The sequence below is a fragment of the Saccopteryx bilineata genome, chromosome 2, assembly GCF_036850765.1.
Source record: "Saccopteryx bilineata isolate mSacBil1 chromosome 2, mSacBil1_pri_phased_curated, whole genome shotgun sequence".
Lineage (NCBI taxonomy): Eukaryota > Metazoa > Chordata > Mammalia > Chiroptera > Emballonuridae > Saccopteryx > Saccopteryx bilineata.
Window position 1 is genome coordinate 6,247,290 of NC_089491.1, and position 14,229 is coordinate 6,261,518.

The window sequence follows — 14,229 nt, forward strand, 5'->3', positions numbered from 1 at the left end:
TTCTTATTTTTAGCTTTTCATTTGGGAATTATTATGTGACCTTTACAGAGTTGCATACCAATGGTATGTGTCCAGATGTATAGAAGGAATATCTTCCATTGGACATTTGAAAACTATATTGTGCTAGTCATTACTTTGAATTGAGAGAAATAAAAAAGGAAACACTAATTATACAAAGATTAAAGTGGGGTGTTTCTTTTTATTGATTTTTGGGTTTTTTTAGAGAGAGGATAGAGAGAAAGATGGGGGAGGAGTGGGAAGTATCAACTCATAGTAGTTGTTTCTCGTATGTGCCTTGACTGGGCAAGCCTGGGGTTTTGAACCAGCAACATCAACATTTCAGGTTGACACTTTATCCACTGTGCTACCACAGGTCAGGCAAGTGAAGTTTTTTTTTTTTATACAGTTACTTTTTCTTTTTTCATTTTTTTTAATTAAGTGAGAGGAGGGGAGATAGACTCCTGCATGGGTCTCAACTGGGATCCACCTGGCAACCCCCATCTGGTGCCAATGCTCAAATCAACTGAGCTATCCTCAGCGCTCTAGACCGACAATCAAACCACTGGTTGCTGGAGGGGAATTGAGAGAGAGCAGGGGAGAGGAAGGGAAGAGAAGCAGATGGTCACTTCTCCTGTGTGCCCTGACCTGGAATCAAACCCGAGACATCCACGCCCCTGGCCAACACCCTGTCCACTGAGTGAACCTGCCAGGGCTGCAGTTACTTTTCCAAATTCCATGAAAACTGCTATGTTGGCAATTATATTTAGGCGCATGATTTCAGAGTTTCAAGAACTGAGTATTTGCATACTCATCATACTATAACTGGAAACGGACATGTTGAGTAACAGAACAAGTTATGCCTGCTTTTCCCTGGCGATGGTTTCAAAGGGACATTAAACTGTAAGGTATCTACTGCAAGGGCCTGGAGGGGCTGGAAAAGTGGATCTCCCGAACCTGGCTTTTAGCCTGTTGTCTTAGTCAAGTGCGTTTATTTTTTCTATTTCCCCTAACTTTGCAGGATCCACCAAAAGTTGCCACTAGTAGCAGAATTTGTACTTTGGACCTAATGTAATTAATAACAGTATTTGGCATCAGCTTAGAAATTTCCATAAATCTTTTAAGTAATTAATGGGTTAATATTCTCCAGTTGTAATGAGGTATAATTTCCATTTATTTTCTTATCAAAGAAGTTTGATATTTCAGACCCAAAACCTCTATAAAGACAGTATAAGGGACTAGAGGTCGAATTGGAACCTGGCACTACATTTAAAAGTCAAATGTCACTTTTTTAAAAAATGTTTATTTTATTGATTTTAGAGAGAGGAACCCTGACTGAGGATTGAACTGGCAGCCTCTGGGCCTCAGGGCAGTGCTCGAACCAACTGAGCTGTCTGGCCAGGACCACATCAATTCTTTGACCTGAAATGTCATTCCTTGGGGTATGGAGAAGCCCGGGGTATTTTCTTGCAGAGAGTGAACTTCATGGAGAAGCTAGGCCCTGACACATCTTGAATCCTGCGGATTGGGGAAAAACTTCACATCTACTTCTCCTATTCTTGGCGGCACAATGTGTAACTTGCTCAGCCACAGGACAGCTGGTTTTTCCTGATTTTGTGTACATTTTTATAGACCTTCAGGGGAATTCCATTATTCGCTGCAAAATTTGGTTGCAGTTTTAATATTCTCCTCTACAGACTCCCTACTTTTATCCTACTCTCAACCTTTTCCATTTGAGTGCTTTTGTGGGTCCTTAGTAAGTAGTTTGAATGCTGAACAAATGGGGGATTGTAAGCTGAAACTGATGGAAGCTATTTGAAAAAAAAAACAACCCTGAGAATTTCAATAGGAATAGTACTTCACCAGTAGAAAACCAATCAGTTGTAGTTCAGGCAGGCTGTTTCGCTACATCAGAAGTGCTTACAGGATTGATTTCCTTGATACAAGAAGTAAAAATCTTCCAGAAAACAAAAGGTAAGGAAGGGGTACCAATGTGCCCTCTGTTAAGCATTTTATTTTATTTATTATTATTATTTTTTTGTATTTTTCTGAAGTTGGAAACAGGGAGGCAGTCAGACAGACTCCTGCATGTGCCCGACCAGGATCCACCCAGCATGCCCACCAGGGGACGATGCTCTGCCCATCTGGGGCATCGCTTTGTTGCAACCAGAGCCATGGCAGTCAGACAGACTCCCGCATGTGCCCGACCGGGATCCACCCAGCATGCCCACTAGGGGACGATGCTCTGCCCATCTGGGGCGTCGCTCTGTTGCAACCAGAGCCATTCTAGCGCCTGAGGCAGAGACCATAGAACCATCCTCAGCGCCCGGGCCAACTTTGCTCCAATGGAGCCTTGGCTGCAGAAGGGGAAGAGAGAGACAGAGAGGAAGGAGAGGGGGAGGGGTGGAGAAGCAGATGGGCGCTTCTCCTGTGTGCCCTGGCCGGGAATCGAACCCGGGACTCCTGCACGCCAGGCTGATGCTCTACCACTGAGCCAACCGGCCAGGGCCCTCTGCTAAGCATTTTACATCTTTTTTCTTTTCATTTTTGCAGTAACCTAAGTAGCATTATTTTCTTTTCTTTTTTTTTTAAAGACTTTATTTATTCATTTTAGAGAGAAGGAGGAGAGAGAGAGAGACAGAGGGAGAGAGAGAGAAGAGGGGAGGAGCAGGAAGCATCAACTCCCATATGTGCCTTGACCAGGTAATCCCAGGGTTTTGAACTGGCGACCTCAGCATTCCAGGTCCACGCTTTATCCACTGTGCCACCACAGGTCAGGTCTTTTTTTTTTTTTTTTTTTTTAATTTTGCTAATTGATTTTTAGAGGGGCGTGGACGTGGAGCAGGAAGTATCAACTCAGTTGCTCTTCACATGTGCCTTGACCAGGCAAGCCCAGGGTTTCGAACCAACAACCTCAGTGTTTCAGGTCGATGCTTTATCCATGGCACCACCACAGGTCAGGCAGCATTAATTCTATTTTATAGAGGAAACTGAGTCTTAGAGAAGAAAAATAATTCAACCAAAGTTGTACAGAGCTGTCCAAATCTGACTAACACCAAAGCCTGTGCTCCCTGCCAGCTCCCTTATTTCAGCCTCGTAACAATCTGTGAGGTCCTTGTTTTATGATAAGGAAACTGAAGCTCAGAGAAAGTTTAAGTAACTTGCTGAAGGGCACACACCTAAGAAGCAGTGAACACTGGGATCCCAATTTAACAATTACAAAACCTACGTCCTTTAAAATAGGTAAGGATAAAAATCTACCCCCTTTAAAATAGGTAAAGATACATTTATACATTTAATCCCCTGAATTAAATGTTCATTAATTGCAAGCACCATGACAATTGCCCAAACAAGCCCGAATAGAATTGTTTGTGTCTGACCAGGCAGTGCCGCAGGAGACAGAGCATTGACCTGGGACGCTAAGATCCCAGGTTTGAAACCCCGAGGTCACTGCTGAGCCTGAGGTTGCTTGCTTGAGGAAGGGGATCAGTGGCTCAACTGGAGCCCCCCAGTCAAAGCACATATGAGAAAGCAATCAATGAACAACTAAAGTGCTGCAACAATTGAGTTGATGCTTCTTATCTCTCTCCCTCCTGTCTGTCTGTCTCTCTTTCTCTCCTGCACGCTACGAAAAAAAGAAAGAATTGTTCGCCTCTAACATCACAGCAACCTATCTAGGGTCTCTATTTGTCTACATACCTTTTCATTCTAATAAGATCTGTGATGATGAGATTCAGTGGAAATTAAAGAAGTCACCACTGCCTGACCGGGCAGTGGCGCAGTAGATAGAGTGTTGGACTGGGATGCAGAGGACCCAGATTCGAGACCCCAAGGTCGCTAGCTTGAGTGCAGACTCATCTGGTTTGAGCAAAGTTCACCAGCTTGGACCCAAGGTCGCTGGCTCAAGCAAGGAGTTACTTTCTCTGCTGTAGCCCCTGGTCAGGGCACATATGAGAAAGTAATCAGTAAACAACTAAGGTGTAGCAACAAAAAACTAATGATTGATGCTTCTCATCTCTCTCTGTTCCTGTCTGTCTGTCCCTATCTGTCCCTCTCTTTGACTGTCTGTCTCTGTAAAAAATAAATAAATAAAGAAGTCACCACTAAGATCATAACTTTGTAAATCAGTGCTTTGTAGATGTTACTTAAGTGAAACAGGTGTACATAACCCAGACTGACCCTAGGTGATTCCAGCATTTACATAAACAGGGTTTAGAATATCTCTTGTGAAAACTGATTCCTAAGTAGGTCAGGTCACAGTAATTTGTTAATAGTGATTATTCCTTGTCTTAGAATCAGTCCCTCTTACTATTAGTAAAAGTGAGTGAATTCATTTCTTCCTAAAAAAAATACTGTGCTATATTCATTTTATCTTTTTCTCTGCTAGCTTATTTCTCTTTATTCCAAATGCTGTTTGTTTACATTGCTTCAAGATCAATGGTGTCTTTCTCCTTTATTTTTTTATTTATTTTTTATTTTTATTTTCTCTCTCCTTTATTTCTTAAGATTATGACACTTTCAAACCTTTCCAGTTACCACCCAAACTTAATGAAGTTAAAGATATTTGCATTGTGGTTTAATTAACACATTTCCATACAGTTTTATTGCTGTCACTTTTAATAGATTTCTTTTTTTGTTTGTTTGTTTGTTTTATTTAGAAAATTAAATGTATGAGGGTGACATTGATCAATAAGAGTACATAGGTTTTAGGTAAACATTTCTTTAGCATTTGAACTGTTGATTATGTTGTATACCCATCACCCAAAGTCAAATCTTTTTCTGTCACCTTATATTTGTCCCTTTTACACCCTTCTCCCAAACCCCTCCTCCATCAATAGGTTTCTATAATTACTTACTGCTTACTCATCTTGAAACGTTTTTTATCTCAGTGTGGTCTCTTTTACTTCTGCTGTCTTTCTCCTTTTTCTTCTTTCTCTTTAGATCAGCAGGTTGTTTTTCCTCCTGATTAGCATATTTGCACAAGTGGTCACTGTTTCTGAAAAGTCTCCAAGAACTCAGTAGAGATTAGATCATTGTATTTGACTGAAAAAAAATATTTAAGCCATGGCAGGAAGGGAAATTGAGGTGATTACTGAGGCAGGGTCTTGTTAGATAACCTGCTTTTCACTTACAGTTTCCAGATTGCAAGCTAAACTGTGCAGCGTTCTTTGAATTTCTAACCCCTCCAACGCATCCTAGCCGTTAATCTGACCTGGGAGGTAGGTGGCTAGCAACTCTGTCATATATCTCGCAGTCTCTGGAGTAAAGAGTTCCCAGACCTAGTAACTGTGAGAGCAAAACATTTAAACACACACAGTAAAAACGAAGGAGTGTGGGGAAACTGAAAAAAGACAGACCAAAACAGTTTGACAGGTTACATTTATTCTGCCTGTCCAACAAAGGACGGAGACCTGGTGGTTTGTCCGCAAGGGTTCTCAGCTCCACCCTTTCATAGCAGAGAACTACAATATAAAGCGGGTAGAGGTTGCGGCGGCGGGCATAGTAGGTATCTGAGAGATGCCGGTGAAACAGTTCAAAGTGAGGGGCCACTTAGGAGTCCACAGCTGCTCAGTAAAGTCATTAGCATTCAGTGAGGAGAAAGGGCCTAGTGATTCAGAGGTAAGAATTGGAAATAAAAAATTCTCCGTAGCTTGTCGAGAATATTTGTTTAGACCTTTGGAATACAGAGAGGGAGTCAGAATCCAGTTAAAAATTAGCTCTCAGTTTACCAACCATAGCCAGGTAACAGGTGCTCATCTCCTTGATCCTGGCCAGCACACGCTGGAACGGATGCGTTACCTCCATTTGGCAGACGGGGGCTCTGAGCTTCTCGAGTCTGACCTCGGCCACCCAGCTAGTACGTGCGGGAGGCAGCATTGGAACCAAACACTTTTATCGGTGGACCCCAGTGCCTTTGTTTTGACCTACTAAGCGGCAACGGGATCTCACATCTGAACGCTTCTTGGCTGAACAAGTTGGAAACCACTGGTTTCAGATTAGAAATCACTGGTTGTGCGCCCTTGGATTCCCTCCCTAGCCACTCGGTGCAGCTTGGTGGCTCTTGGCCTGGACGTCCCTAGCTGTACAGTGCACACACATCACCGTCCCAGGCCCTCCTCCCACCGCGCGGGGCTACAGGGCTGCAGGGCTCCTGGGCCTCCGGTTCCCGGGCGGTGCGGAAAGCCTATCCGGAGCGAGCTGTGATCGGCGTGAATGGCTGCCGGGGACAAGTCCTGTCCTTAAAATGCAAAGCGGAGCTCGGCGCAGAAGAGCACCTCGGGCCTCGCACAGCACTGATGTTAATAGGGGCCGGCTCTGTGTCAAAGGGGCGCGGTTGTCCTAAGAGCAGAGAGTGCCGTCGCTAATAAGTGATTTAAAAAAAAAAATGGTGCGGGTACAGAGCCAGCCGGCCTCCCTCGGCGTCCTTCCGGACCGCAGGCGCAGCGAGCCTGGCTGAGGGTACCTGCGGGCGGGGTGGGCCGCGGCGCGTGCGCGTGCGCGTGCGCGAACTGTCAGCCGGCCCCGCCCCCGGCGCGCGGCCCCGCCCCGCCCTCCCTCGACTCCGGCTGTGGGGCGGGCGCGCGCTGCGGCTGCCGGGGCTGCTGCTTCCTCGGGCCATTTTGCTGGGGAGCGACCGGGAGGAGGAGCCGCCAAGGAGACCCAAGCGAGGCGCGGTGAGCCGAAGGAGGCGGCGGCAGCGCGGCCCGGGCTCTCCTGGATCGCGGGGATCTCGAGGGGCGAAGGGATCGCCGGGGAGGGGGACCAGAGAGCCGCGCCCGCCGCGCGGCGCGCCCCTTCCCGCCCCCTGCACCATGAGCTGGGGCACCGAGCTCTGGGTAAGTGAGGGGCTGGGCCCGCGGGGCTGCGGGAGAAGGTGTCCGGCCAGCCGGGGCAGGGCACGCGGGCCGGGCGGCTCTGGCGGAGGCGGCGGCGGCGGCGCTTGGGTCGGGGTCCCCGCGGCCTGAAGGAGGCGCGGATCCGGTGCCCCTCACGGGCTTTGGCCCGAGCAGGAGGTGCGAGCCGGATTCGCTCTTCCGAGGCGAGTGGAGCTGCTGTGGGTTCTGGGTCTGAGTCCCCCACTTTGGCGGCCTGAGCAGGGGGCGCGGGTCCGGGCCCCCCCACCCCGGCGGCTAGAACTGGGGGCGCGGGTCCGGGTCCCCCCACCCCGGCGGCCAGAACAGGGGGCGCGGGCCCGGGTTCCCCACCCCGGCGGCCAGAGCAGGGAGACCAGCGGGGTTTGTAGGGTAGAACCTAAATCCCTCAGGGCGAATAACGACGCGGCGCGGACCGGCTTCGATGGGGGCGTGGAAGCCCTCGGGTTCTGGGGACTGCGCTATTTACTAGGACGCCAGTCCCGAGTTCCTAGGGCTGCTCTCTCTGCAGGAAGGTGCGGGCCGGTCGGGCGGCCCTCCTGGGGGCGGGCGGCTTTGGCGGGGCTGGGACCGGCGTCTTGACTGGGGGGGGGGGGGGCGGGGGCGACAAGTGGCGACTTCCATCTAGAGGCGAGGACTGTTGACCTGTGACGGTGTGGGGCACACTTGTGGTTCTTAATGGGAAGCTCAGGTCCTGAATTTGATGTGGGGACTGCGGCGTTTGGCCTGGAGGGGAGAGTAGTCGGAGTCAGGGGAGATCACCTTCGGGAAGAGCCATTTACGGGGTAACAATTCTTCAACTGCTCAGAGGAAACAGTTGTAAATCTGGAAGGGTGGCGGTGAGGGCGCTCCACCAGCTACCTAACCTCGGGGTGCGGTAGGCAAGAAATGGCGTGGTGTCTGGAAGCCCTGTGTCCTCACACCAGGGCGAGCAGGGGGTGCCTAGGCGGGCAACTGGCCGTCCCCGGGAGGACAGGCTGTGGGATGCGGAATGGACCTTTTCCCTGTGCCTGCGTCTGGATTCCTGGGGAAATCATCCGGGAGGGGCCGGGCAGTACAGTGTCCGGAGGGAGAAGTGGATGAAATCTCAATTACTGCACTGAGGTGTTCTCAAGATGAGACATTTCCCATGATGAACTCGAAAGTGCCTCCTTTCGGAATCCCATTTGTGAAGGGTGTGGAGGAGAAAGCGAGGGGTGGCGGTGGTTGCTGTCTCAGCCGAGGCCGCGAAATCTCACCTCAGAGTATAACAAGGTGAGAGCTATAGGAAGAGCATCCTCTCCCTTAATTACTTTTTTTGGCTCTAATTGTTCTCACATAACCATTTCTTTGGCTCTGAAGCAATACTGTTATTAACCAAAATCCTGAAGGCAATATACCCCTTAAATTAAGATAATTCATTTTATAAACATCCCTCTGTCTAAAGGAACCCAAGATTTTGGCTGTTTACAAATATTTATTTTTAAAATAAAATACCAGATGGTTTAAGATATTTGCACACACTTCATTAGGTGAAATCTACCATTTTAACTGTATTTCTTTCCTTTTCTATTCCTGCTCCACTTCCTTTGGCTTTTTTCAGCTTATCTGGTGTGGGGAAATAAATCAGAAGTCATTTTTATCAAGAGAATAGTAATTTTTGGCACAATTCTCCCCCCCCCCCCACACTTGTTCAAACAAGAGAAAGGGATTGTGTGTGTGTGGGGGGGGGAATACAATATATTTCTAAGTGAAATAGGCTCTGGTCAAAGGAACTGAGCACACTGGTGGGCATTCCACAGAGATGTTGGCGAGTGTTGTCAAGGGTGGCGCACCAGAGGAGGGAGGCGGCTACCAGAAGGACAATAATAAATGAGGTCCTGGTGCCTGCATTATTCTGAACACTATTTCTTGGGGGTGGAGGGGTGGGAGGGAAGGCAAAACCAAGGAGCTATTGAAAATAAATGGGAACTGGGATATATATGAATGATTATAAAGTCTTGGATTTGCTTCAAAAGAATTTGGGGTGGTGGTGGATGGGCATGATGGTGTAGGAAAAGCACTCATGAGTGGGTCATTGTTGAAACTGGGACAGGAGGGCTTATGACGCTATACAGTACTTTCTACTGCATGTACTTGAATTTTTTGTACAATAAAACAAACAAGGGCCTTGGTCGTATGGCTCAGCAGTGGAGCATCGGCCTGGCCTGTGAAGTCCCTGGTTCAATTCCCGGCCAGGGCACACAGGAGAAGCACCCATCTGCTTCTCCACCCCTCCCCCTCTCCTTTCTCTCCATCACTTTCTTCCCCTCCTGCAGCCAAGGCTCCATTGGAGCAAAGTTGGCCTGGGTGCTGAGGATGGCTCCATGGCCTCCGCCTCTGGCACTAGAATGACTCTGGTTGCAACAGGCTATGCCCCAGATGGGCAAAGCATTGCCTCCTGGTGGGCATGTCAGCTGGATCCTGGTTGGGCGCATGCGGGAGTCTGTCTCTCTGCGTCCCTGCTTCTCACTTCAGAAAACAAACAAACAAAAAAATGATCGAAAATATTACTAAGGGAGAAAGTGTGTAAACTACTTGAAAAAAATTTTTTAACTTGATAAGTTTATGAGGAAGAATGAGTCAGTTAGCAGTTGTATATATGCAAGTATACGTCAGTGAAGAGTTTGTTTTGAAAAGGTATTTGCTACAGTACTGGTCTTCACTGTGGAGTAGCTTAGAGTTTAATGGAAGGAAAGGAATGAACACATCTATTTACACTATTAATAGAAATGCAAGCCTGATCAGGCAGTGGCGCAGTGGATAGAGCGTCAGCCTAGGATTCAGAGGACCCAGGTTTGAAACTCCGAGGTCGCTGGCTTGAGAGCAGGCTCATCCAGGTTGGGTGTGGGCTCACCAGCCTGAGTGTAGGGGCCCTGGCTTGAGTGTGGGATCATAGACATGACCCTATGGTCCGCTGCCTTGAGTCCAAGGTTGCTGGATTAAGAAGCAAGGGGTCACTTGGTCTGCTATAGCTGTACCCCCTCATATGAGGCAGGGCACATATGAGAAAGCAATCAATGAACAGCTAAGGTGCTGCAACAAAGAATTGATGTTTCTCATCTCTCCCTTCCTGTCTGTCTGTCCCTATCTGTCTCTGTCTCTCTCTTGCTAAAAAGAGAGAGAGAAGTGCAAAATCTGAGTTTTCAGATGAAATGCCAAGAAGTATTAGGGCAATAAATGTCTATTCTCAGTTGCCTCATTTTATTAGTATTTGAGTTTTTTTTAAGTGGAATAATGAAGGGTTCTGAAAAATAAACTGCCGTTCTCCAGTGGTGAGGGACTCCGTGATATGCGGTGTGCTGGGCAGTGTGGGGTAGCCCAGCCCAGGGCAGTGATTGAGGGTTTTCCTTGAATGGTGGCTTTGGGATTGTGCACATGCATAATGAGATAATGATGGGGCGCCTGAGCCTAACTTGGCAGAATTATGCTTCTAGATGGGGAGAAGGGAGCTATGGTTTGGGTGGCCGTGAGTTATTTGTAACAGGTGCTTGCAACTTTCATAGACCTTCACAAATACCATCAAGTGTGCACACATTATAGGACTTTCATTAAAGTCCATATACGCCTTTAAAAATTGCCTGTTTCTCACATGCACTTTACAGGAAGGGCTTACACTTGAGCCACATCCTGCTGTGTAGAGGGAGTAAAACCTTCCTCTCCTCTTTTTTATTTTTAACACCTGTATAGGAGTAAACTTTCATATTCTAGGAAATTTTTATTTATTTTTTTATTTAAAAAACTGTTTATTTATTGATTTTAGCAAGAGAGGATGCAGGGGGAGGAGACAGGAACATCGATCTGTACCTGTATGTGCCCTGACTGGGGATTGAACCAGCAACCTCTGCAATTTGGGGATGATGCTCTAACCAACCGACCTATCTGGCCAGTGTGGGAATTTTTATTTTTATTTTTTATTTGTTTTTTTTGTGTGTTTTTTTTAATTTTAATTTTTCGTATTTTTCTGAAGTTGGAAACAGGGAGGCAGTCAGATAGACGCCTGCATGCGCCCGACCAGGATCCACCCGGCATGCCCACCAGGGGGCAATGCTCTGCCCATCTGGGGCTTCGCTCTGCTGCAACCAGAGCCATTCCAGTGCCTGAAGCAGGGGCCATAGAGCCATTCCCAGCGCCCGGGCCATCTTTGCTCCAATGGAGCCTTGGCTGCGGGAGGGGAAGAGAGAGACAGAGAGTAAGGAGGAGGGGGTGGAGAAGCAAATGGGCACTTCTCCTGTGTGCCCTGGCCGGGAATTGAACCCAGGTCCCCTGCACGCCAGGCCGACGCTCTACCACTGAGCCAACCAGCCAGGGCCGGAAATTTTTATTTTTAAAAAATTTTTGTTTATTGGTTGATTTTTAGAGACAGAGTAAGGAAGGGGAGGAGAGATAGAGAAACCTTGATTTGTTGTTCTACTTATTTATGCATTCACTGGTTGCTTCTTGTATGTGCCCTGACCGGGGATCAAACCTGCAACCTTGGCTTATCAGGACAATGTTCTAACCAACTGAGCTACCTGGCCAGGACTCTAAGAAATTTTTAGAAATTATGACATGTCAGGAAGTTATCATACAACTATAAAAATGGACTCAAACCCCATAATTTGTAATAACCTTATTGGCTTAGTTCGTATTTAAATTGGGGCTTTCTATTTTGTATCAGATCAAAGTGTAAATGGCTGTATTTGGGGGGGTAATTTTTTTTTTTTTTTGAGTACGTTTATGAAAGCTGGAGACAGTGAAACAGGAAGGGCCTAGGATAGAAGAAGCAACAGCAGAGCCCCGGCGGGGCTGCTCTGGGTCACTGGGAAGTCAGAGGAAAGGGGCCTTGGAGACAGGTTCAGGGTTTAGCCGAGAAGAGCTGCCGCTGCCCACTGCTCCCTTGGTTACAAATCTTGGGGAGTCTCTTCGAGCAGTGGTTTTCAACCTTTTTACACCGGGGACCGTGGAAAATAGGAGAATTATTTCAGAGACCACTAAGGCAGAAACCAACACTGGGGACCACGGAAAATAGGAGAATTATTTCAGAGACCACTCAGGCAGGAACCACCCTGAGCATAAGCGTATTGGACTAAGATGGTTGGATCTGTAATCTCCATACAATATCAAGGCAGTTAACTCCTTTGCAGACTGGTCCAAAATTTCCGGCGGACAGGAGATTGGAAAACACTGCCTTTGAGTATCACTGCCTTTGAATACAGGAGGTGCATGCCTGTGGGGGAAGAAGAGAGGGAAGGGAGAGGCGCAGGCATGCCCCAGGGAGGGAGAGCATGCCTGTAAATGGATGTTTTAAAGGGATTCGTTACAATAAAATTGTTTCTGTAAAACTCTTCATAACCTGCTCTTTGAACAAAGTTCTAAAAATTTTATTGAACAGCTATTACGTGCAGGACACCTACCTGAATCTAAGTCACATATATATCAATATTATACGTTGAAGGATATCCACTTATTTCAGTGAAAACATAGTCTATAACAGCGGTTCTCAACCTGTGGGTATTTCCGATGCCTTTAGGCGACCCCTGTGTTTTGGTCGTTGGACCCCCCCCCCTCCGGGATCGCGACCCACAGCTTGAGAACCGCTGGTCTATAATATCAGAGTCAAAAGAGAGATTTAGATTTGTTTGTAAGAAGAACCAAAAATGACTTGTTGAAGCTGTGACTGATCTTTGGAGAAATGGCAAAGCAAGAGTTTCTTGCATTTGAATGGGATTTTTTTTTTTTTTTTTACCTACTTATGAGAAAGAAGTGACAAATTAGGGAAGTGTCAGTTCAGCTCTTTTTTTTTTTTTTTTTTCCATTTTTCTGAAGCTGGAAACAGGGAGAGACAGTCAGACAGACTCCCGCATGCGCCCGACCGGGATCCACCCGGCACGCCCACCAGGGGGCGACGCTCTGCCCACCAGGGGGCGATGCTCTGCCCATCCTGGGCGTCGCCATGTTGCGACCAGAGCCACTCTAGCGCCTGGGGCAGAGGCCACAGAGCCATCCCCAGCGCCTGGGCCATCTTTTGCTCCAATGGAGCCTTGGCTGCGGGAGGGGAAGAGAGAGACAGAGAGGAAGGCGCGGCAGAGGGGTGGAGAAGCAAATGGGCGCTTCTCCTATGTGCCCTGGCCGGGAATCGAACCCGGGTCCTCCGCACGCTAGGCCGACGCTGAACCGCTGAGCCAACCGGCCAGGGCCTCAGTTCAGCTTTTTATTAGCTGGATCGTTCATGTGAAGGGTGACTAAATGCATTAGAAGTTTTAGCTTTCCTCATAATTATTCTACTCTTTGCAGTTAGCAAATTACTTGGTGACAGAAGCCCCTTTTGCACAGGGGTCAGGAACCTTTTTGTCTGAGAAAGCCATGAATGCCACATATTTTAAAATGTAATTCCGTGAGAGCCATACAACGAATGACCCATGTACGTTAAGCATTATCCAATAAAAATTTGGTGTTGTCCCGGAGGACAGCTGTGATTGGCTCCAGCCACCCACAACCATGAACATGAGTGGTAGGAAATGAATGGATTGTAATATATGAGACTGTTTTATATTTTTAACGTTACTATTTTATTTATTTATTTATTTAGTATTTTTCTGAAGCTGGAAACGGGGAGAGACAGACAGACTCCCGCATGCGCCCAACCGGGATCCACCCGGCATGCCCACCAGGGGGCGATGCTCTGCCGCGACCAGAGCCACTCTAGCGCCTGGGGCAGAGGCCAAGGAGCCATCCCCAGCGCCCAGGCCATCTTTGCTCCAATGGAGCCTTGGCTGCGGGAGGGGAAGAGAGAGAGAGAGAGGAAGGAGAGGGGGAGGGGTGGAGAAGCAGATGGGCGCTTCCCCTGTGTGCCCTGGCCAGGAATCGAACCCGGGACTTCTGCACGCCAGGCCGACGCTCTACCACTGAGCCAACCGGCCAGGACTATTTCTTTTATTAAAGATTTGTCTGCAAGCCAGATGCAGCCATCAAAAGAGCCACATCTGGCTCGCGTGCCATAGATTCCCGACCCCTACCCTTTTGTCTCCCAGTATCCTCTCTTGCCATTTTTATTTCTTTATTTTGGTGCTAGTAAGAAATGGAGGAACCCAAACTATAAAAAGCAAGAAAGTGAACAGAGAGACCTGAATGAGACATGTTGGTTATCTTAGTAAGAAACCACCTGTGTTGACTAGGTAATTTTTTTTTTTTTTTTTTTTTTTTTTTTTTTTTTTTTTTCATTTTTCTGAAGCTGGAAACAGGGAGAGACAGTCAGACAGACTCCCGCATGCGCCCGACCGGGATCCACCCGGCACGCCCACCAGGGGCGGTGCTCTGCCCCCCAGGGGGCGATGCTCTGCCCATCCTGGGCGTCGCCATA

General features: G+C 47.8%; 1 protein-coding gene across 14 annotated transcripts in view; it reads left to right on the plus strand.

The window, feature by feature from the left end:
• Window positions 1-6,574: 6,574 nt before the first annotated feature.
• Window positions 6,575-14,229, plus strand: part of FNBP1 (formin binding protein 1) — a 139,215-nt gene continuing 131,560 nt past the window's right edge. For 13 of the 14 annotated variants that reach the window (XM_066255949.1, XM_066255948.1, XM_066255950.1 and 10 more), the window contains exon 1: window positions 6,661-6,833. In XM_066255949.1, coding sequence (XP_066112046.1) covers window positions 6,810-6,833 — 24 coding nt within the window. In that variant the 5' untranslated portion in view covers window positions 6,661-6,809. Of the gene's footprint in view, window positions 6,834-14,229 lie in introns of all 14 variants that reach the window. The other variant, XM_066255961.1, reaches the window with a different exon arrangement.